Source organism: Mercurialis annua, linkage group LG1-X (genome assembly GCF_937616625.2).
Source record: "Mercurialis annua linkage group LG1-X, ddMerAnnu1.2, whole genome shotgun sequence".
Lineage (NCBI taxonomy): Eukaryota > Viridiplantae > Streptophyta > Magnoliopsida > Malpighiales > Euphorbiaceae > Mercurialis > Mercurialis annua.
In genome coordinates, this window is record NC_065570.1 from 49,089,421 (window position 1) to 49,112,555 (window position 23,135).

General features: G+C 36.0%; 3 protein-coding genes across 3 annotated transcripts; 2 read left to right on the forward strand and 1 right to left on the reverse strand.

The window, feature by feature from the left end:
• The first annotated feature begins 15,240 nt into the window (after window positions 1–15,240).
• LOC126664441 (histone H2B) lies at window positions 15,241–15,945 on the forward strand. The gene has a single exon (XM_050356833.1). The coding sequence runs from the start codon at window positions 15,311–15,313 to the stop codon at window positions 15,755–15,757; it is 447 nt and encodes a 148-aa protein (XP_050212790.1). The 5' UTR covers window positions 15,241–15,310; the 3' UTR covers window positions 15,758–15,945.
• Window positions 15,946–16,879: 934 nt separating this feature from the next.
• On the reverse strand, window positions 16,880–18,231 carry LOC126664442 (small RNA-binding protein 11, chloroplastic). The gene is made up of 4 exons (XM_050356834.2): window positions 18,097–18,231; window positions 17,948–18,016; window positions 17,751–17,857; window positions 16,880–17,106 (listed from the first exon to the last, which is right to left on the reverse strand). The coding sequence occupies exons 1-4, from the start codon at window positions 18,131–18,133 to the stop codon at window positions 17,035–17,037; spliced, it is 285 nt and encodes a 94-aa protein (XP_050212791.1). The 5' UTR covers window positions 18,134–18,231; the 3' UTR covers window positions 16,880–17,034.
• A 2,351-nt stretch (window positions 18,232–20,582) lies between these two features.
• On the forward strand, window positions 20,583–22,348 carry LOC126665976 (40S ribosomal protein S15a-1-like). Its single transcript, XM_050358924.2, has 4 exons — window positions 20,583–20,724; window positions 21,301–21,452; window positions 21,543–21,703; window positions 22,066–22,348. Exons 2-4 carry the CDS (start codon window positions 21,320–21,322, stop codon window positions 22,162–22,164), a joined length of 393 nt encoding a protein of 130 aa, XP_050214881.1. The 5' UTR covers window positions 20,583–20,724; window positions 21,301–21,319; the 3' UTR covers window positions 22,165–22,348.
• The last annotated feature ends 787 nt before the right edge of the window (window positions 22,349–23,135 follow it).

Sequence of the window (23,135 nt, forward strand, 5' to 3'; positions counted from 1 at the left end):
ACGGGTTGAGTAGGAAATTGCCAACCCTAGGTAAAATTGAGCGGGGAAATATTAGGTTTTGGAATTAGAGACTACACGTTTGATAATAAATAGAGAGTTGCAATGTGGCACCAAGTATAAAATAATATGTTTAGTGTGTAATGAAGCACAAAAGAATCTGTCCGAGAAGTCATTATCCGACGTCCGCATCAATAAATTATTTTGAATTTTAAATCGGCGTATGAATTTAAAAGAGAATTAAAATTGATGTATAAATATGATAATATTTAAATTATAATTAAACCGATTAAAGTTCAAATTTAATTTGCTAAACCTCTACTAATACGTATTTAAATCGATTTAAACACTAAAATTTATGATTTTAGTTATTGCAAATAAATTTTATTTACGTTAACTGACGTGGATCCTGCATTGATATTGTATTTAGCTCTAAATATTAATGTTTATTTTTTCATTCATCAAATCCTAGTTTTATGTATGATTTTTCAATTAATAACCAATAATAAATTAAACAAATATAATATACAAATAACTAAAATCAATTAAACAAATCATAACATCAACCAAAATTATTTCACAACTTAACCGAAAATTCAAAAACATTAGCGGGATACCAAAAACTTTAAAATGGCGCCGAAAAATTATCCCAAATAGAAAACCAAATAACACAAACTCTCGCTTCCCATTGGTCCATTTCAAATGACGCGGATAGCCTCCTAAGGAACCAAACAACCATCGATAAGTTTCTTATCTAACGGTCCGAATTCTACCGCACTTCCCAACCCTCTCCATGATCCATTATCTCCGAGACACATCGTTACTTATATAAGAGCTTGACCCAGTAAGAATTATCTCACAGTTATCAATCTATTTCATTATAAGAATCAAATAGTATAATAAACCCTTTTCAATTTTAGTAAAAAAATGGAGACCGGAACCGGAAAAGTGAAGAAAGGTGCCGGAGGAAGAAAATTTGGCAGCGGTGGCCCAAAAAAGAAGGCTGTTTCAAAATCAGTGAAGGCCGGTCTTCAATTTTCAGTTGGTAGACTTGGGAGGTATTTGAAGAAGGGAAGATACGGTCAGAGTGTGGCGTGTCGTGTCTCGAGCCTAAAATCAATCCTAGGACATAATTCTGATATAAGTCATATGTTTTGAAATTATTTTAGATCCGGCGAGGCAAGAGGCAACTTGACAAAGAGATCGGGAAGCTTGACGTTTCTAAGTCCGAAGTGTTTTTGGATAAGCGTTTTCTGTGAGTACACTTTAATTACTTGCTAATATTCATAAAGTCGCGTATTTTCCTATACAGACGACTATATGAATACTTATATGTTTAAAAGTATATGTACGTATGTTTTGAAATATTTGTATTATGTTATTTTTAATAACATAATTATATGAAATGAATATGAATGCTTATAGAACCAGGAAAGAGTTAAGCAATATAAATCGAACCAAATTTACACGAGAAAAGTATAGTACATTCCTATATGTACTATTATTCATAGATTTATAAAGAAACATAGTACGTTCCCATACGTACTTTTAATTATAATGAATACCCATACGTGCGTGTGTTATAGATGTATGTTTGTAGATTGTAATGTGCATGTCATGGTCCATAAAGGATCAATATAACAGGATAAAAAGAATATAAAAATAATTAATAAACATAAAACGAGAATTGTACTATGGTACAGCCAAATATAAGAACTGAGATACAAGGTTGATCTCGGTATAGGAATCCCGAGACCTGTATCTTACCCATTCTCGATAATAGTCCTCGGGACTCATATGAAGATAAAATTAAGCATAATATATCGAGAATCAATATGAGATAAGAGCAATAATTAAGATATGGTATCAGACACATCGGTTGGCGCGGCCATCGATGTCAGATAATTAAAAACACATCGGTTGGCTTTGCCATCGATGTCAGATATGTGAAACACATCGATTGGCTTTGCTATCGATGTCAGATATGTAAAACACATCGGTTGGCTTTGCTATCGATATCAGAAAGGTGATTACATCGGTTGGCTTTGCTATCGATGTCAGAAAGATAAAGTCAGAGAAACTTAATGAGAAGAATAAAGACAATCAAAATCATAACAGTAAACAAAACATGTTAAGTATGTACATAGTATAAACGTACATGAGATATAAGAATGAGGCAAGTATATTAAGTACGTCTATAACATAAACGCTTAGTTTATGACACGTACATGACCTATGAAAATAGGAGTGAACATACTAAGTATGGGGCGCGCTAGACGGCTTAGAAGCAGCTTGGAATCGTGGGTTTACCCATGTCATTTTAGAAATGGATAGTAAAGTCATTGTGGATAACTTAAACAGCGATCAGAACAGATCGAATGCCTACGCAAACCTCCGGTGTGCTATTAAGAGTTTAATTAACAGAGATTGGTCAGTTGTTATCCGCCACATTCACTGGGAAGGCAATCGTTGTGCCGATCGTATGGCCAATCCCGGGTTCTCCCACAGCGTGGGGTGGATGCTATATGATAGTATTCCAAGAGATATTCACAGCTTTATCACGGATGATAATGTCGGAGTCTCTATCCCCTGCATGTGTAGAAGCCTGTAGTGCTTTGTGTTTTGGGCATTGGCCTTCTTCTTTGATAAAAAAAAAAGGAGTGAACATACTAAGTATGTTTGGTAGTAAGATCATAAGGAGTATGATCTAAAGAGAATATCTTTTACATAAAGAGGTTTTAAACGTTTTCATCCTTTATGTAATATTACTTGTAATTACGTGTATTCACTCAGTTTTATACTGACCCCGTTGTTACTCTAATTTTTACAGGTTGAGTTAGGTACGATTTGGAGAACGAGACTTCCGAAGTTTTAAATTTTCGGAAGTAGTACGAGTCATGAGACCAGGTTCTCATTCTAGCAAGTCCGCAGTAGTTTAGAATAGACAGACTCTATTTTGTAAAGCGCTTTAACTCTGATGTATATTTCAAACAGGGGTCGTATATATTTTGATATCATTGTGATTTATGAAATAGGATTTGATTTGCGAAAAATTTGTACGTATTTTTAGGCTTGCTATGGGTTTTGGAGCTACAACTCCCATTCCCTAGCGCCGGTTGCGACTCATGATTTTGGGTTGTGACAAGTATTAAGAAATTGTTATTGTTTATGAATATTAGGAAATGTCTAGTTCATGATTGTTTATAAGATTAGGGTTTCGATAGGATCAAATGCTTGGATTATATATATGTTCTTATATATGCTTTGTTTTTAAGTGCGGTGTTATTTTTGAGTAGTAGCATTAGTAATCTGTACACTCACTCAGCATAGTCTGACCCGTTGATGTTTACCCCCTTTCAAGTGCCCAGTGTCGGATCAGACAGACCTTTCCTTTTGTGTTGGGAGTTCTTTGGACTTATTCAAAGTACAACTTCCCTTAGAGCTGCAGTAGTTTACGTGACCAATAGTGGCCTAGTATAGCAGGGTCTTTGCAAGTTTATATATGTCTGTACCTGCTACCTTGTTTATGTTTTTGATTAGGCTACACTAAATCATGTGATCGTCTTTAATGCTGTCTAATGTTAACAACATTCGGGTATAGATCGATAGTCGGGCTAGTACGTATGATGTTACAAAAGTTGAATGCCCACTATTATCGTTTGTATTCGGTAGCGATGAGATGATTTTATATGATGTCAGGTTGCAGTTGCAAACGTGCATACTTTGCTATGTGTCTGCATGTGTGTATTATTCTTAGTTCCGCGAAAAAGTTAGACTGGTTTTAGGCTTACTACGGATTTCGGAGCTATCACTCGCATTCCCTAGCTCCGGTCTCGGGTCAATAATTTGGGTCGTGACTGATTGTACCTTACAATCCTTATTTACTGACGAAATACGACTGCCATATTAACATAGAAGTATGTTTAAAATTCATATACAAGTATTTATGCAAAATTAATTAAATAATGTTCAAAGATTAATAAACAAAATTACAGATTTGTTCTAGTATGAAAGCAGTGGAATACCTATACAAATATATCTACAAAGGACACAATAAGGTTGCAGTATATATTGCTCCATAAGATAGGAACGACAGAGGTATAGACGAGATAAGACAATTTTAGGATGCAAGATGGGTATCGGCCCAATAAGCTATATGGAGGATATTCGAGTTCGACCTCAATGAGATACATCCAGCGGTCGTGAACCTACAACTACACCTACCCAACAAACAAATGGTCTCATACAGGAAACATCATAATCTAGAAAAATTACTTGTTTGGGATGACGCCACAAAGATCATGCTTGTAATACCCCAAAATAATTAATTAGCTAATTGGACCACGTGTCCAATTTTGATTTGCCAGAATGGCAATATTAGAAGAATTTCTGAAAAGATAAAGTAAATAAGTTTCAAGTAGGCCGGTTTTGGGAAATTAGTTATGCGGAAATTAAGGTTATATTTCAATTCTAAAGTTAGAATTGGAATTAAAAGGGAAAAATGTCAAGAAAAGTCTAAAATGAAGTACAGGGACCAAAGTGGTAATTTAGCCACTTTGTGTCGAAAATAGAAATATTGGAATTTGACGGAAAGTACTAATATCGAGCTTGGTATTATTTATCGGATATAAATAATACGTATAAGTCGTAATAAAATAGTTTAACGATTTAGCTATGGACTAAATCGTAGGATTGAAAAGTTTGAAGGATAGATGATAAGAAACAAAAAGAACAAGGACTCAAATGAGCTTTTAGCCAAATCATATATAATTAAGGAAATATGAAATGAAGATCAGAGAAGGATCGAGAGAATTGTGAGGTTTTCGCCGATTACGTTATTTCGCCGCCGTTTCTCCGTACGACGTCCGATTCACGTGATTTTCGCGGCAATCTCTTCGGAATTCAATCCTCTACTGATCTTGAGCTTCATTTCAAGGTAAAATTTCGGGAATTGGTGCTGAAATTGAGTTATTTGGGCTGTTTTAGTTTAGGAATTGGAATTAAGGATTTAAACTTGATTTTAGCGTTTTTGGAGAAACAAAGTTACGGGTTTTGTTGGAAACGGAGAAATTGACATGTATGGCAAGTGATAGCATGACGGGAAGCCCGGAAACGATGTTTCCGGGGACTGCGTGCAGATTGCACGTGGTGTGCGATCGCACACCCGTGGTGTGCGAACGCACACCTGTGAAGGTGTGCGAACGCACACCCACAGTGTGCGGACGCACACCGGTGTGCGAACGCACACCCATGGTGTACGAACGCACACCACCTTGTGCAGAGGCGTATTTCATGAGGGACTAAAACAGACTTTTGTCCGAGGGACTGAAATAAACTTAGCTCGACGTTTTACGCGAGTGACGATAATGTAAAGTATTAAAAGAAATATATAACTCTCGGATACAAGAAGTAGTATTTAATACGTCGTGGACACGACTAAGAGTTTCTGAATACGAGAGTAATACAAAGAATGAAACCAATAGTTAAGTTATGAAAGTATTATATGTATTAAAGTATAAAGTGCACGTCTAATCAAAAACAATGTACCAGACGTGTCAGCGAATAGTGGAGTCAGTAGAAGCAGACTAGCGGGGGCATACCATCAGATCGATCATATCATTTCTTGGTTTGCGGTCACTGTGAGTTGCTCTTTACTTTCGTGTATTATACATATAAAGTTATTTTATATTGATATGTATACTGTTTTTACGCATCGCATGTTAGATGATTTGATTAGATATTATATGTTTCTATCAAATGTATATACGAGAACTAGTATGCGATCCGAAGAAACTAGCTACCTATTGGGTGTCAATAGGCTGTGTGATCACCAGTATCGAGTCAGTCTAGCATGTTTGCATTGAGAAATGACTTGACACAGCTTGGAGCTGTTGATGAATATGATATTTACGATTGGGTTATGATTTCGATACGCAGAGTGAACTCGGCTACGGTGTAGCCTGGAAGTCCCCGTATCGAGTGGCTGGGCCACCAGCGAGTTGGACTCGCAATTGATATTTACGATTGGATTGAATGATATATGATTATTCGAGAGATGTGTCGCATGCTAGGATATTAGTTTCTCACGGATCAAGTACATGTTTATATGTTTTATATTATTGTTTTATTGAAATGCGATGCTATGTTTTTATAATAATACCGTTAGTAAACTGCGAACTCACTCAGTATTTTCCCAAATACTGACCCCTCACCTTTGATGTTTTCAGGTGCTTAGTATGTGGACCTAGCTAGAGGCCAATTTTGAAGTCCAGAAGTCAGCTGTGTAGGTTTAGTTTCTGACTTCTGTAAATGCTGCAGTAGTGGTCCCGTATGACAGAGTCGTAGCCGAGACAGCAGTACACATTGAGTGTACATATTACTTGCTGCCCAGTTTATATGTTTTTGTAGGCTACGTGTTTTATATGTTGTGCACGGCACTAGGTGCCAGTGATATGTTGGATACACTAACTGATATATATAGTACCGCGAGGCCAGTTCGTACGAGGTACGGTAACTAGAGCCCGCGAGGATAACAGAACAGTTAGTGTAAATGTTTGTGTATACATGTTATGTATACTTGCTTCTGTTGCTTTATGTTATTTGTTTATTATTTGCGAAAAATTAATAGTGATTTAAGGCTTGCTACGGGTTCCGGAGCTACCACTCCCGTTCCCTAGCGCCGGTTGCGGCTCAATATTTTGGGTCGTGACAATTGTGGTATCAGAGCAGTTGGTCCAGTTACCACTGCAAGTTTGTTTCAGTGTTTGTTTGAGAGCAGTTGGTCTAGTTACCACTGCCAGTTGTGTCTGAATGTCTGTTTGACTTTGAATACTCTGTCAGTAAGTAAACCTAGGAACTACTGCAGCAAGAGAGTCAAACCTTAGTTGTTTGCATTTGATTGATATGTGCATTATTAGTAAGTTCCATAAAGCGCGCGAACCGAGATGGTTAAATAAAGAAGTGATGAATATCTGTGTATATGAGCGGATAAGGCAACTAAGTGTTTATTACTTGTGTAAGGGGTATTCAGTGATTACGTATTTGCGAATTACGTACAGATTGATTGAATGTTAAATGTTTATAGCACTTTATAAGTTGATATGGAAGTTAAGAGAGGAAAAATGGGCTCAGATGGTCAATGACATTAGGAATTGTTTCTTTTTTTAGCATGTCTGGGCAAAATGGAGCTCAGTCACATGCTGCAGAGGAATGGGAGGAAGCACCTCCTATCTGTCAAAATGGATTTCACAACGAAATAGGCGGACCATCTGAAGTCCACCAGAATGGATTACACTCAGATGCTAGGAGATCACCTGAGATATATCATAATGGTTTCATGTTAGTATCAGAAATTGATAGTTCTTCTAGGGTTAGAGGTAGAACTCACTCGCTTGAAATGGAGTACAGTGAAGAAAGTGAGGAAGATCCCGAGGAAAATCCAGAGGAGGATCTAGAGAAAGAATCAGAAGAAGTTCCTCAAGAGGAGGACTTTAAAGAAGAAGAGTTATCAGATGAGTCAGATGTCGAGGAATATCGGAGTGAACATTTCTAGTCCAATGTGCGGAGATACTACAATTTGCGAGAGGATACAGAGATAGCTAAAGGTCAGGGGCATGTGATTCTGAATCAAGTTAGGAGGAAAATGCGCTCCTTTTCTAGAGGAATACTACCAGTGGGACTATATTCCTCTGACTTTCTGCGCATAGATGAAAGAGTTTCAGACCTTAATGAAGATAATAGGACAATTAACCGTAGATACGTTAGGGGTTTGGGACTCGAGTTTGATGAGCTATTTGAGTATGTTCATGAGCACTTTGGAACGCTCACTATGATGGCCCGTAAGATCGAGGCTGACCGCGAGTGGGATGGCAATCCTGTACGACCCTACCTTTTTCGGACTTGCGTTCTATCCAGACTATAATGGTCGATCCTTTGGTATTAGGACTAACCCCCACTCCGTGCATAGAGGCGGAGTCAACTCCAGTAGAAGAGTTAAGGGTCGACACACTGGAATAGTTATTAGGAAACCTAGCGTTCCACATCAGGCACCCTTAGGTATAAATGATTAATATGCTTTGAGTATTTGTGTTTATATGTTGCATTGTTGTGTATATGTTTACTGCATGCATGATAGAGCATAACGAGTAGAATGTACCTATAGGATAATACCTCAGATAGGTAGGGCCTATAGGAAGCGATATTGACAAACACGTGCTTAAGAAATGAATATATAAACATAACTTACAAAACAATAACATAATAAACGACAAATAATACATTTATCGTGAACGTAATTCCTGTGTTACGTTCTAGAAGTTGTGAAGAAAGAGATGGGTTACCAACAGGGAATCGATGTGAAACCTCGGTACCTGCGTTTGTATAGGACATGGTACAAAGTATTAAAGAAGTGGTTGTGGTAATTACAGCAGTAAAAAAATGTTGAATTAAATTAAGTTATCGGAGATATGAAGAAAGAAATGATATGACAGACGAATAGTCAGAAAAGTGACAGCAATACAAAAATTTAAAATGTACCCAATAAGTATAAAGAAAGCTGTTAATAGTCGCAGAGTGTACAATCTAGAGTAACTTACGATTTTATGAAAAATTTTAAGATTTTTCAAAATACAATTGTGCTCAGACATCGCATATGACATTGCATAATCATGATAGGAATGCATAAGGAAATGATTTTCAAAATATAGATCACGCATCATATCTTTACAATGATAAAGAAAATGTGATTTCGAGCAACTCCTTGGTGATGAGAGGTGTCATCACTCTGAGCTACAGTTGTACTAATGATTTTAAACGATTTATGAAAAGTGGTTTAAAAGAGCTGGCCAGCCAAAGAATGTTTTGAAATCTTTTGTTAGTAAGTGAACTCAGATGTGAAACTCTGCGGCGGATAATAAAATGTTCTTAGTAAATAAGAATAAAATTTAAAAGCAAATCCCAATAACAGAATAAAGCCCTGTTAATGATAATTGCAATAATGTTAAGGGAGCTACAGTGAAATGTGAACGAGGAGTTATTGCCGGAGAGCGAACGCAGTCAAGATGCAATGCGCTGGCAATATTTAAGGATATAGTAATTATCCTTATGATAAAGTAAAGGATGAAATGACAGAGAGTCATATTAAACAAAAAAAAAAAAATACAACGAAAATGCAAGAATGAAGAATATAATGAATATCATTATGTTGAGATAAGTAATACTGCGATCGTGAGTCATATCGGAGGAGAGAAATTAAAAGTATAAAAGACGATAATATGAATGATGAACATCAAGTGATATTTTAAGGATATATAACCTTATCAATATCAGTGTTTGAAGATATAAAAGTAGAAGGAGAAGGAATACGAAACGACGAAGAAGATAATCTTGTAAGACGTGAAAGTTTAAAAGTAGATAGTTCAAAAGATAAGTGATGCTAATTGACTGATATTAGGTGAAGTCACTAATATCAGCATTAAGAGTTATAAGTTGTGTTAACAGAAAAGAGAAGAGTTAAGTTATGAAACTCTAGTATAAGGACAAAAGCACACGTATAGGTATACATGTCAGTAAATATAAGAATAATGGATAAGATGAAAGAAAGTATAATGAAGGGACTCATATACCCTTAAGATTTAGTAAGATGAATAGAGAAGTGGAAAGTTCTAGAGATACGTCAGAAAGATTATCAGAGTGGAACAGCATTAATTGAGCTATTATAAACGAAGGAAAGACGTAGCGAATACAGTAAGCAAAGGATAAGATGATACTTCATCGCTATTGGATAAATAGGAGTGAATTGTATCTAAGGAGCCGCAATGTCATAAGAACGAGAAAGGGTATAACAAGTAAGAGACAAGACAAAAGTCGGTATTAGTATAAAAAGATCAAGGTATTTAAGACAATTAAAATCAGGATATAAGTGCTAAGGAAGCATAAGGAATGTAGGACAACAAGGATCGAAACTATTCCCTAATTTTGGGAGTTACAAAGTCAAGTACAATCTAAAATGTTAAGAATAGTCGAAAAACACTTCAAGAAGGAGATGAAGGACAGAATAAGATAAGCTGAGGAACGATTATAATCAATATTAAGATAGTATCTTAACGAGCTTGTGTCGAAAATAGAAATATTGGAATTTGACGGAAAGTACTAATATCGAGCTTGGTATTATTTATCGGATATAAATAATACGTATAAGTCGTAATAAAATAGTTTAACGATTTAGCTATGGACTAAATCGTAGGATTGAAAAGTTTGAAGGATAGATGATAAGAAACAAAAAGAACAAGGACTCAAATGAGCTTTTAGCCAAATCATATATAATTAAGGAAATATGAAATGAAGATCAGAGAAGGATCGAGAGAATTGTGAGGTTTTCGCCGATTACGTTATTTCGCCGCCGTTTCTCCGTACGACGTCCGATTCACATGATTTTCGCGGCAATCTCTTCGGAATTCAATCCTCTACTGATCTTGAGCTTCATTTCAAGGTAAAATTTCGGGAATTGGTGCTGAAATTGAGTTATTTGGGCTGTTTTAGTTTAGGAATTGGAATTAAGGATTTAAACTTGATTTTAGCGTTTTTGGAGAAACAAAGTTACGGGTTTTGTTGGAAACGGAGAAATTGACATGTATGGCAAGTGATAGCATGACGGGAAGCCCGGAAACGATGTTTCCGGGGACTGCGTGCAGATTGCACGTGGTGTGCGATCGCACACCCGTGGTGTGCGAACGCACACCTGTGAAGGTGTGCGAACGCACACCCACAGTGTGCGGACGCACACCGGTGTGCGAACGCACACCCATGGTGTACGAACGCACACCGGTGTGCGAACGCACACCCATGGTGTACGAACGCACACCACCTTGTGCAGAGGCGTATTTCATGAGGGACTAAAACAGACTTTTGTCCGAGGGACTGAAATAAACTTAGCTCGACGTTTTACGCGAGTGACGATAATGTAAAGTATTAAAAGAAATATATAACTCTCGGATACAAGAAGTAGTATTTAATACGTCGTGGACACGACTAAGAGTTTCTGAATACGAGAGTAATACAAAGAATGAAACCAATAGTTAAGTTATGAAAGTATTATATGTATTAAAGTATAAAGTGCACGTCTAATCAAAAACAATGTACCAGACGTGTCAGCGAATAGTGGAGTCAGTAGAAGCAGACTAGCGGGGGCATACCATCAGATCGATCATATCATTTCTTGGTTTGCGGTCACTGTGAGTTGCTCTTTACTTTCGTGTATTATACATATAAAGTTATTTTATATTGATATGTATACTGTTTTTACGCATCGCATGTTAGATGATTTGATTAGATATTATATGTTTCTATCAAATGTATATACGAGAACTAGTATGCGATCCGAAGAAACTAGCTACCTATTGGGTGTCAATAGGCTGTGTGATCACCAGTATCGAGTCAGTCTAGCATGTTTGCATTGAGAAATGACTTGACACAGCTTGGAGCTGTTGATGAATATGATATTTACGATTGGGTTATGATTTCGATACGCAGAGTGAACTCGGCTACGGTGTAGCCTGGAAGTCCCCGTATCGAGTGGCTGGGCCACCAGCGAGTTGGACTCGCAATTGATATTTACGATTGGATTGAATGATATATGATTATTCGAGAGATGTGTCGCATGCTAGGATATTAGTTTCTCACGGATCAAGTACATGTTTATATGTTTTATATTATTGTTTTATTGAAATGCGATGCTATGTTTTTATAATAATACCGTTAGTAAACTGCGAACTCACTCAGTATTTTCCCAAATACTGACCCCTCACCTTTGATGTTTTCAGGTGCTTAGTATGTGGACCTAGCTAGAGGCCAATTTTGAAGTCCAGAAGTCAGCTGTGTAGGTTTAGTTTCTGACTTCTGTAAATGCTGCAGTAGTGGTCCCGTATGACAGAGTCGTAGCCGAGACAGCAGTACACATTGAGTGTACATATTACTTGCTGCCCAGTTTATATGTTTTTGTAGGCTACGTGTTTTATATGTTGTGCACGGCACTAGGTGCCAGTGATATGTTGGATACACTAACTGATATATATAGTACCGCGAGGCCAGTTCGTACGAGGTACGGTAACTAGAGCCCGCGAGGATAACAGAACAGTTAGTGTAAATGTTTGTGTATACATGTTATGTATACTTGCTTCTGTTGCTTTATGTTATTTGTTTATTATTTGCGAAAAATTAATAGTGATTTAAGGCTTGCTACGGGTTCCGGAGCTACCACTCCCGTTCCCTAGCGCCGGTTGCGGCTCAATATTTTGGGTCGTGACAATGCTGACACAGTTTTTTTAAAAATGCTCCGAAGACGAGCACGCAAATGGATTATTCTACAGAGAATTTTCCACAACATTATGTTTGGAACAAAATGTATAAAATCTAGGAAATAAGGAAAAAGGAAAATATCATCGGTCGGGTAAATGCAACAAATCCAATTGAAGGTGAAAAGTATTATATGAGGCTATTATTAAGCCATGTCAAAGGACCAAAATCATTTGAAGATCTGCTTATATTGGATGGCACCAAATGCAATTCGTTCAAAGAGTCCGCAATTCAGAGAAATTTGTTTGAAACATATCAAAGTGCATCAGCACGAGCGGGGCAGTGGCTTTCCAAATGCCTAGAGAGCTGAGAAGACTGCTTGAAATTTTATTGGTATGTTGCGAGCCAACAGACGTCAGACAACTATGGGATGATTACATTGAAGATATGCGTGAAGATTTCAAACGGCTCCATAAAGATTCGGTGGAAGCCCGAATATCATTGACAATAAATAACATTCAAAAGCACTTACAAAGCATGGGAAAATATATACAAAATTATGATGTGTTAAGAATTCCAGATAATCAAGCACAAGACCGGTCGAGAAATATAAGAGAAATAGAAGAAGAACTGGCAGTTGAAATACCGGCTATAGATATTGATGTGGCAAATAACCTAAATATGGAGCAAACGTATGCATACAACACTATACTAGATAAAGACAAATCTAATGCAAGTGGAGTATTCATTGTGGATGTACTTGGAGGAACTGGGAAAACATTCTTATATAAGGCAATACTAGCGAAAATCAGATCAAGCGGCATGATAACTTTAGCCACAACAACTTTGGGCGCATCAGCTGCAATCATGCCCGAAAGAAGGATAGCTTACTCCCGTTTCAGCATCCCACTCAATCCAACAGAGACAACCATGTGCGACATATAAAAGCAACGTGGAAAAGTGAAACTTTTGAGAATAGCTAAATTAATCATTTGAGATGAGGCGCCAATGGCAAAAAAATTTGCAATTGAAACAGTCGACCGAAGTCTTATGGATATAATGAGCTGTAATAAACCCTTTTGGAGGAAAGATCATCGTATTTGGTGGAGATTTCAGGCAAGTGTTTTTTGTGGTACCGAAAGGAACAAAAGAACAAACAGTTAGTGCAAGCCTTGCCATATCATATCTTTAGAATAAAATGGAAAAACTCAAGCTAAGTACTAACATGAGAGCAAGATCAGATTTATCATTTAGCCAATTTTTACTTAGAGTTGACAATGGAGAAGAGCCAACAATAGAAGAAGATAATATAAGACTCCCAAATGAGATGTTAATACCATACAATGCTAAAGATGACAACAAGGCGACCTTGATTAATGCAATATTTCCTAATTTGAAGGAAAATTCATCATCACCATAATACATGATGAACAGGGCAATACTGGCCACAAGGAATGAATTCGTTGACACCCTGAATTAAAAGATGATAGACTTATTTCCCGACGAAACACAAATATATGATAGCTATGATCAGGTTGTGGATGATACAAATAACTATTACCACGAAGAATTCTTAAATACTCTGCTATCCAATGGTCTTCCACCACATAGACTTGAACTAAAAATTAACTGCCTGATAATACTACTAAGGAATTTAGATGCGACAAACAAACTATGCAATGGAACAAGAGTGGTATGCAAAAAGTTCGACAAAAATGTTATACATGCAAAAATAACAGTCGGACAATATGGGGGAAGGCAAATTTTATTACCTAGAAATCCTTTATTGGTAGAAAATGAAGGATACCCATCGCATTTCAAAAGAAAGCAATTCCCGGTAAGATTATGTTTTACAATGACGATCAACAAAGCATAAGGACAAACAATACCAAACATCGAAGTTTACTTGCCCCAGGATGTATTCTATGAACAGCTTAATGTGGCATTACAAGAGGAGTGTCAGCATCGGCCACTAAAATATTGATCAAGACAGATAAGCCAAAATAAAAAGAAAGGCACATATACAAAAAATGTGGTCTACAAAGAAGTTTTCAACTCTGAAAGGTAAATTTCTCTTAAAAATTAACGTCCTTCTATTTATCCATTGAAAAATATAAATATTTTGATTCTAATATTCAAATCGTAATTTTTTTGCAGTGAGCCGACTTACTAATGAAAAAATAATTATAGATATAGAAGATTAGGAATTGTTAGCTTTTATATTCTTTATTTAAATTTTGTAATTTTTTTTATTATAATTACAATTTAAATTTCCAAGTAACATTAAAAGTTTTAAACAATTAAATATAACTTTAAAATAAATATAAGACAGTTTCTTAAAGGCCAAATGTCTTAAAAAAGTCAAACCTTTCATAAAAGTTTCACAAAAGTCCCGACCTTTTAATTTTGTCGATTTTGGCCAAAAACAAATTATTTGGTTTCAATTGTGGCCAACTCTCAATTTGATTTCAATTTGCATATGTGGAGCCTATGTGACGCCTATGTGGCAATGCCAAATATTGAAAGGTCAGGATTTTTGTGAAACCAAATAATCCATTTTTGGCCAAAATCGACAAAATTGAAAGTTCAGGACTTTTGTGAAACCAAATAATCCGTTTTTGGCCAAAATCGACAAAATTAAAAGGTCAGGACTTTTGTGAAAATTTTGTAAAAGATTTGGCATTTTTACAACATTCGGCCTTTCTTAAAAGTAAAACAATTCGATATTTAGGACTTCTGTTCTAAATCCAATCCAACGGCAATTATGGTCCACGTCATTAATCCAATTTAACACTGGCTCAGCACAACTGAAAATCACACTGCCACCGTAGATTGCCTACCCATATCTGACGGTTGTAAATATTTCCACATCATCAATCCGCCTAAAACTATAATAACCAATAACATCCCATCTCTATTTTTATATATAAACCGAACGCAATCTCTAATCTTTCCATCAAATCTCTCTCATCATCTATTCCTTTCTCATCCAAACCCAAACTTTTCTTAATCTTTGAAAAAGATGGCACCAAAGGCAGAGAAAAAGCCAGCGGAGAAGAAACCAGCAGAGGAGAAAAAGACGGTGGCCGAGAAAGCCCCGGCGGAGAAGAAGCCGAAGGCCGGAAAGAAACTGCCAAAGGAAGGCGGTGCAGCGGCGGCCGGAGACAAGAAGAAGAAGAGATCAAAGAAGAGCGTAGAGACATACAAGATCTATATCTTCAAAGTTCTGAAGCAGGTTCATCCTGATATCGGAATCTCCAGCAAGGCCATGGGGATCATGAACTCATTTATCAACGATATTTTTGAGAAGCTTGCTCAAGAATCCTCCAGGCTTGCAAGGTACAACAAGAAGCCGACGATCACATCTCGGGAGATTCAGACTGCCGTTAGATTGGTTCTTCCCGGTGAATTGGCTAAGCATGCTGTTTCTGAGGGTACCAAGGCTGTCACCAAGTTTACCAGCTCTTGAACTGGTGGTGGTGGTTTGCGTGTTGATGGGTTAGGGTTAGGGTTTTTAGGTAATTAGATTTGGGGATTGTTAATTTTAGGTCTTGTTTTTTTTTTTAATTTGGGTGCTTGTAATTGGAGGTTGTTTGGATCTACTTGATCCTGCTGTTTGTAGTATGGTTAAATGAATCAAAATACATATTATGCTCAGCTGTCCAGTGTCTTTAATTTTGAAATTTGGATTGATTATTCAGTTAAATGCATAGTTAGAACAAATCATTCACATTAATGAATTCAAAAATTTAGTATACAAGTCTGCCGGAAAGCTGTTTATGTTCTATTAGGATGAAAGAATTTACTAGAAATGTTTCAAAGAAACAGAAAGGAGGCAAAGGTTAATCAAAGAATACAAAAGTTAGCAACACACTCTTCTGTTATAAGCAGTCTCCTTCATATCATGTAGAATCCAGAACTGTAAACCAGCAGGTGGGACAGAATGCACAACACCACCCTGAAGTGGAGCTAGAAAATCTGCAGCAAAATTTGCTTTCCGAAAGACATGGCAAATGCAAACATTCCAGTCTTTACCAATTAAGTTACAAATACAAGATAACAATAAGGATAGAACCGCAGCATTTGAATTGAACGATCATTAAGCTTTTCCACTCCCAGCTCATTATCAATTTCTAACATGACGTTCTTGAAACCCAAGTCCCAACATAACTTCAACCCGTAGCAAGCACCCCAAAGCTCTGCACCCAACGCCGAAGAACCAGCTGTAGCAGAAACACTGCCTTTCCAGCAGCCCAAGTGATCTCTAACATTCCTCCGGCTTTTGCAATTTTAGTAGTGGGCTTAAATACGCCATCGATATTAACCTTAACCCATTGCGTTGGAGGAGGAACCCACTGAATTTAAACTTCTTTACAGGGTTTTGGACCAACATTCAAGCAATGCAACAAAGTTCAAGAGTAAATCATAGTATCATTTATTCTAGTAACAAAACAATGCCATCTACTAATACGCTCTAACTTAAAATCTACTAATACACTATAACTTAAATGGTATTATGGTAAGTGTGCACCAAAATTATCCTTCCCCAATGATCAAGAACATAAAAATAATATAACTATAAATTCCCGAATTTATGAAACAAAATGGAATTGCAATAGAGAAATCTGAATTTAGTTGAAGGTTACCTCCAACATACATACATAACACTTGAATAGGGATTCTTTTGGCTATCTATCATCTAATATCAAATACATTTGGCAGAAAATTATGGCAAGATATACATCTTCAAGAGCTAGCATCTTCTCCTGCATTTGTACTCTTTGCAACTTCCACAAATATAAGCCTCCCATCGACTATCTGTTCGCATTAACACTCACCCAGTACATGTGCATAGAAAATGAGAAAACATGAGCGACACGTAGTCAATTGACAATGAACATCAATCATCCTTAACCGGAAAAACAACAGTACAAATGCATTTCGAAAGCACACGTAGTCAATCAACAACAGCCCTCATCGTTTCTTTTTCAAACAGCTAAATCCTAAAATTTGTAGTTTTGAAAATTTAAACAGATGTTTGGATAGATGAATAAGACGATGCATCAATGTCTGGCACCCAGCAAGTCGAGTAAAGACTTTAACAGCTTAAACAAATCTTTGAGCCATGTAACTAGATTTAAATACTCAAAGAAAATGATCTCTCAAATTTAGTCAATAACATTTAGCATAACGAATGCAGTCTCATTCCCGTCATTCTTTACCTAGCCCACTAACTTAAATATTCACTCAAATTATCCTCAGGAATTCAAATGCTGTCTCATTTAAGGGCTTTACTACTGCATCTTGTGTAGCACCGAAACTTATCGAGTCTTACGTTTTAACATTTGTGAAAGAACTTCCAAGACTCGAAATCCTTATACTTACAGCCTATTTTATATAAAAAGAGATAATAGTTTTGCCATTTTTGTTCAACAGATCAAGAGTATAAAGATAATCATTACCCTGCCATTCATCGTCTTCAAGGCCTTCTGCGCCTCGCTTTCTGAATTGAAGGTTACAAACCCAAACCCTTTAGGTTTTTGAGTTTTCGGATCAACAACTAGTCTGGCTACAATTAAAACACACAAAAATAGACTCAAAATTTCAACTGAAATGAACGGAATTCAAATACAATTACTGCAAAAAAGCTGGAGATTACCTTCTGTTACAGCTCCAAATGGCGAAAACAATTTTTCCAATTTCTGATTTGTGATGTAGGATGATAATCCTATTAACAAAATAGAAATCCAAGAATCAGAAGTTACGACTTAGATGTATAATAATTATTTAAGGGGAGAGAGGTAGTACTGCTAACAAAGAGCTGCAAGCTATGTCTTTTTGCCATTTTCTTGAGCTTTCTCAGAAACCAAACGGCGTTGCAAGACTATATCATTTGAGCAATTAAGTTCCTGAAGTTTCATAAAAAGCAAATAAACCCTCAATTTTATCATTTGAGCCCTTTGACTATTTTGTTTAGCTTTAATCACCCAAAAATATCCACCTTCTCTATTTTTTTTCATTTATGTGTTAATTACCCATTTATTACAAGTTGAAGGGACAAATTACTACTTACGTCGGTTTCTGAATAAGTCTCAATTATGAGAAGACACCTTTAAACCCTTCCACATTCAGACTAATTCACTCGAGGCGTGTAGGTATCTTGCGGGAGACAAAGATTATCACCAAATTTTAAATGGCCGCATATATGAGTACAGTTTGCACCTGTAATCTCACTTAAATTAGACGTGGCTTATTAACTCATCAACGTCTTGAAGTTTAAGCATTTAACTATTAATTGCTCATAATTGACGTATGAATGTGATTTTTTTACCATTAATGCCCGCCATTATTATATTTTTTTAGAATTTAAAGAAAAACTGATTTCAATGATTTTATGCGTAAGATGCAAACGAATTAAATTATTACCATTTTAATGATTTCATCTAACATTAGATAACATAATAGATAACGTAGTAGTAACACGTCAGATATTATTATTATTATTCTAATGATTTCACGTACTAACAGTCTCACTTCTCATTTCTGGTGGGGTCAGATACAGAATGGACATAGATATCATTGGCTCTCTTGGAAAAAACTATGCTTTAGTAAGTCATCAGGTTTATAAGGCCAATTTTTTTCCATAAGGGACCTATTTACAGCTGCTTTGGGTTCCAGACCTTTTTGGGATCAGAGAAGTCTTAAATTTGGAGCTTCTCTTGTAAAAGAGAGGTTAAGATGACAATGCAATAATGGCAAATCCATTCATTGTCTTCATGATCCTTGGATTCCATCTCAGTTTCCTTTCCTCCCATACTTCCAGGTGTTGATCCTTCTACAGTTCCAATTTTAGTAAATGGTCTTCTCTCTCAGCATTCACCACAATGGAATGTTCAATTACTTGGTCAGCTTTTCATCTCTCAGGATGTTGATTATATTTTATCTATTCCTCTGCCAACTTTTGATTATGCTGACAGGTTAATTTGGAATTGTAATCCTACTGGAAGTACACAGTTAAATCGGGATATCATTATCTTTTTAATAAACAACATGCATCAGATTTGTCCCCTGTAGCAGGTTTTTCAACTCAAAACTGGAAATTTCTATGGCATGCTCCAATTCCTCCTAAGATTCGTTTCTTTATCTGGCGTTGTCTTCATAATGCCTTACCTACTAGGGATCAGTTATTACAACGGTTTCAGGTGTAATCTTTGTGCTCTCATTGTCAGCAGATTGAGACTTTAAGTCACCTGTTTTTTACTTGCACTTTTTCTCAACATACTTGGTTTTTATCACCTTTATCTCTTAGAGCGTATTGGATGCAATCAACTTCTTTTCCAAACTTATGGTTAAAAGTTTGTTCTGGTATTCAACAGTTGGATCCATCTATGGAATCTTTCACGTTGTTCTGTTTTATTTTATGGCAATTGCGGAAGTCCTGAAATGCTATCATCTTTAATCAGGAATTCATTTCCACAAAGTCTTACTCTCAGGTTAGCTTCTCAGGCTTGTCAATAGTTTATTTATTCCTAATCTCTTTTAATCTCTCAAGAGAGGACTTTACCAAGTGGTACTGCTGCTATGCCTTCTTTACCTCCTGAAAATTGGATTAAAATCAATGTTGATGCTGCTACTTGTCAACATGCTAAGTTTGGAACAATAGCAGCTGTAGCTCGCAATAATGCAGGTTATGTTGTGGCAAAGTTTAGTGCTATTTTCTGTTCTATCTGGGACTCTGGAATTTTTGCGTTCTTAGCTCTTCGTGAAGCTATGCAGTGGGCTTATTCTCAGAATTGGCAGCATGTTATATTTGAAGGGGATGCACTTCAGGTTATTCAATCTGTTAACTCTCTTTAATCTCAACTTTCGGCAGCTTGGGGAATATGTAGAGATATTTGGCATCTTCAGGAACTTTTCATTGGTTGTACCTTCTACTATACTCTTAGAGGTTTTAATGTTTTAGCACATGATTTAGCTCAAACTGTTAAGAGAGCTGTGCTTCGATTTTAGTTTGTTTATGGTTTTAGTTAGGCTGTTTTCTTTTTATTTGTTCCCTATATCCTTTATTGAATTTTATCTTTTAATAGTGTAATAATTTTTAGATTACATATGATAATTCCTTAATAATTATTTTTAATCTTCATTGAACTCGAGTCCAGGTAAACATTGAGATCAAATCGCTAGCCTCGAATGTCGTTACTATCAGTACAAATGAACTGGACTCCAAGACCTGCATAGTACCCAGGTAAATAGCCCGGCCCAATAATCATTTTTAAAAGGGTAATTTAGTAAAACACATCTTAATCCAAAGAAGCCCTAAATAAAGACCGTCTGTTTCACTTAAAATGCCTGTAATGTCAAAACCCTAGCACCAGCTGCTGCTTCATCGTCTCTGAACTTCATCTTCTAACGCACGCAGCCGCTGTTGTGTCTCCGGTAAACGCCTCTTTCATATATACATTTCTTATGTAATGAATATCTTTAGATCTATTAGGCAAAAAATATTATAATTCTTGTACTGTAAGTTATGTTCTTGGCACTGTTTGATCATGCTACATATTAATATTATCATGTATAACTAAGAATTGCATTTGGCTAATTTTATTTTTAGTTAAAATGTTTAGGTCTTTTTTAATGGCCTGTTGCAGTGGTTTTGGGTCTTTGTTTTTTTGATTTGAATCACTTGAACAATCATTACCAACTTTATAATATAAGTTCTGACTTGGTGTCCATTTCAAAAGTTTGTCATGAAAATATGTAAATTTTCTCTTTTGTGCAAATAAATCTCTGTGTTAATGTTTTAATAACTGAAGCTGAGATTATAGAATTTAATATTAAGTGTGACTTTATTTAATATGTTCTTCAATTTCATGTTTGTGTATTTTGTACTTTTTTGGATATACTGTATTATGTTCGCTGTAGTTAGGTTCATTTCTGTGTTGACTGCAGTGCATAGCCCATGATTTCCTTCTTTCTTGAACTCTAATTTGATTTTACGTGTATAATTTGCAGTTAGTTTGCATTTGGAAGAATGGTGAGAATCAGCGTTTTGAATGATGCTCTTAAGAGCATGTATAATGCTGAGAAAAGGGGTAAACGTCAGGTTATGATCAGGCCATCCTCTAAAGTCATCATCAAATTTCTTATGGTTATGCAGAAGCATGGTTAGTTCTAAAATTTTGCTTTTGGAAATCATATCTTGCAAAAGGATTGCGTCCTTCCCTGTGTTTTAAATTGCCTAATTGTATGTGCAGAATATATTGGTGAGTTTGAGTATGTAGATGACCACCGATCTGGAAAGATTGTGGTTGAACTCAACGGAAGGTTGAACAAGTGTGGTGTCATCAGTCCTCGTTTCGATGTCGGAGTCAAGGAGATTGAAGGATGGACTGCTAGGTTGCTCCCTTCAAGACAGGTGAGTCTTTGCAAGAAATATTTTACACTAAACATGAGAGAGAAAGGGAACTTTAGTTTGAATGAATATGATCTTCACATGTAGTTCCACTAGGTAAATTGGAAGTTTCTATTCAGTTGTGTTTTTAAGCTCTTGACCGGAGCATATTATTTTTCTTACACAAGGGTTCTTTGCCGTCTTAATAGTCATTTTCATTGATGTTACTTGTGCATCAATGTTTGAATGTGCTCTACATGTTAAATCGGCGACAATTTTATAGGGTTCTTCTTAATGTAGTTCACAAGATATGTTTCATTATATTGTAGGATTATATGTTATTGCTATCTTCCAATGGTATAATTTCTGATAATCACTGTATGCAGTTTGGCTATATCGTTCTGACAACATCTGCTGGTATTATGGATCATGAAGAAGCTAGGAGAAAGAATGTTGGAGGCAAAGTACTCGGTTTCTTCTATTGATAACATCTTTCGAGAATTTTTGTTGTCTTATTACTTAGTGGTTCATCCAATGTTTGTTTTTGCATTTTTTTGAACTCGAGGTAACATTGCGGGTTGTATGGTTTAAAATTATATTAAGCGCTATATGATGTTTTAAGTAGTTGAACCTTAAAAGATAATCTTGGTAAATGATTGTTTATTACAATTTCGGCATTTATTTGCAAATGTTTATGTTTGGTAGTGCTAGTAAAATCACATTCATCTATTTCTCGTTATATAATACCTTGTGTATTGGCTTTTCATCAATGAAAATACTTGATCTTAATTATATACTAGTCGGAAACATCTTCGTATGCCCAATAGAGAAATTATTGGTTTAAATGAGCCTGGCATGAGTTATGGAAACCTGAACTTTTTTGAGTATGTAATACTGGTTTGAGCTTAAATTCTTAAAATTCTGAGTTTGAATGACCTCCAAGCTTCTCAAGCTCAACTCTAGCCCAATTAATAACAAAAATAATTATTAAATGATGTGATTGTAGAGCAATTTGACTTAATTTTATATCCTCTAGATTTAATTTTTTTACGAGAGCAATTTGGATCAAATTCTTCTAAAAGTTCCATATTTACATATAACGTGTACCAATTTTTTTCGGATTTTAACCATTGAAAACTGGCCTATCCCCACAAAATAGTAAGTTTAGGAGAGCAATTGCAATTGCTCATTTTGGAATATGAGAACAAATTCTTCTATTCTTCATTATCAAACAGAATAAGGTCCCCACTCTAGTGCTAATGCCAGTATTCTTATTCTGTGATTAGTTAGAATTGGTTTCTTTTCCAACATAGCAAGTTATCAACCTTTCATGAACTGTTTCTACATTTCTTTCCACTGAGAATTAGGTGACCAAGTTTTATTCAAAGCAACATATTGCTGTAAAAGGAATGATTATATCTATTTTTATATCCTGATAATGCAAGCATATGGACCC

Coding starts and splice junctions, on each gene's coding strand:
- LOC126664441 (XM_050356833.1), top strand. CDS start 15,311: ATGGCACCAAAGGCAGAGAAAAAGCCAGCGGAGAAGAAACCAGCAGAG.
- LOC126664442 (XM_050356834.2), bottom strand. CDS start 18,133: ATGGCAAAAAGACATAGCTTGCAGCTCTTTGTTAGCA. Junction 18,017..18,096: donor CTTGCAGCTCTTTGTTAGCA/GTACTACCTCTC, acceptor TTTTGTTAATAG/GATTATCATCCTACATCACA. Junction 17,107..17,750: donor TGAAGACGATGAATGGCAGG/GTAATGATTATC, acceptor TAATGCGAACAG/ATAGTCGATGGGAGGCTTAT.
- LOC126665976 (XM_050358924.2), top strand. CDS start 21,320: ATGGTGAGAATCAGCGTTTTGAATGATGCTCTTAAGAGCATGTATAAT. Junction 21,453..21,542: donor TATGGTTATGCAGAAGCATG/GTTAGTTCTAAA, acceptor TTGTATGTGCAG/AATATATTGGTGAGTTTGAG. Junction 21,704..22,065: donor GGTTGCTCCCTTCAAGACAG/GTGAGTCTTTGC, acceptor CACTGTATGCAG/TTTGGCTATATCGTTCTGAC.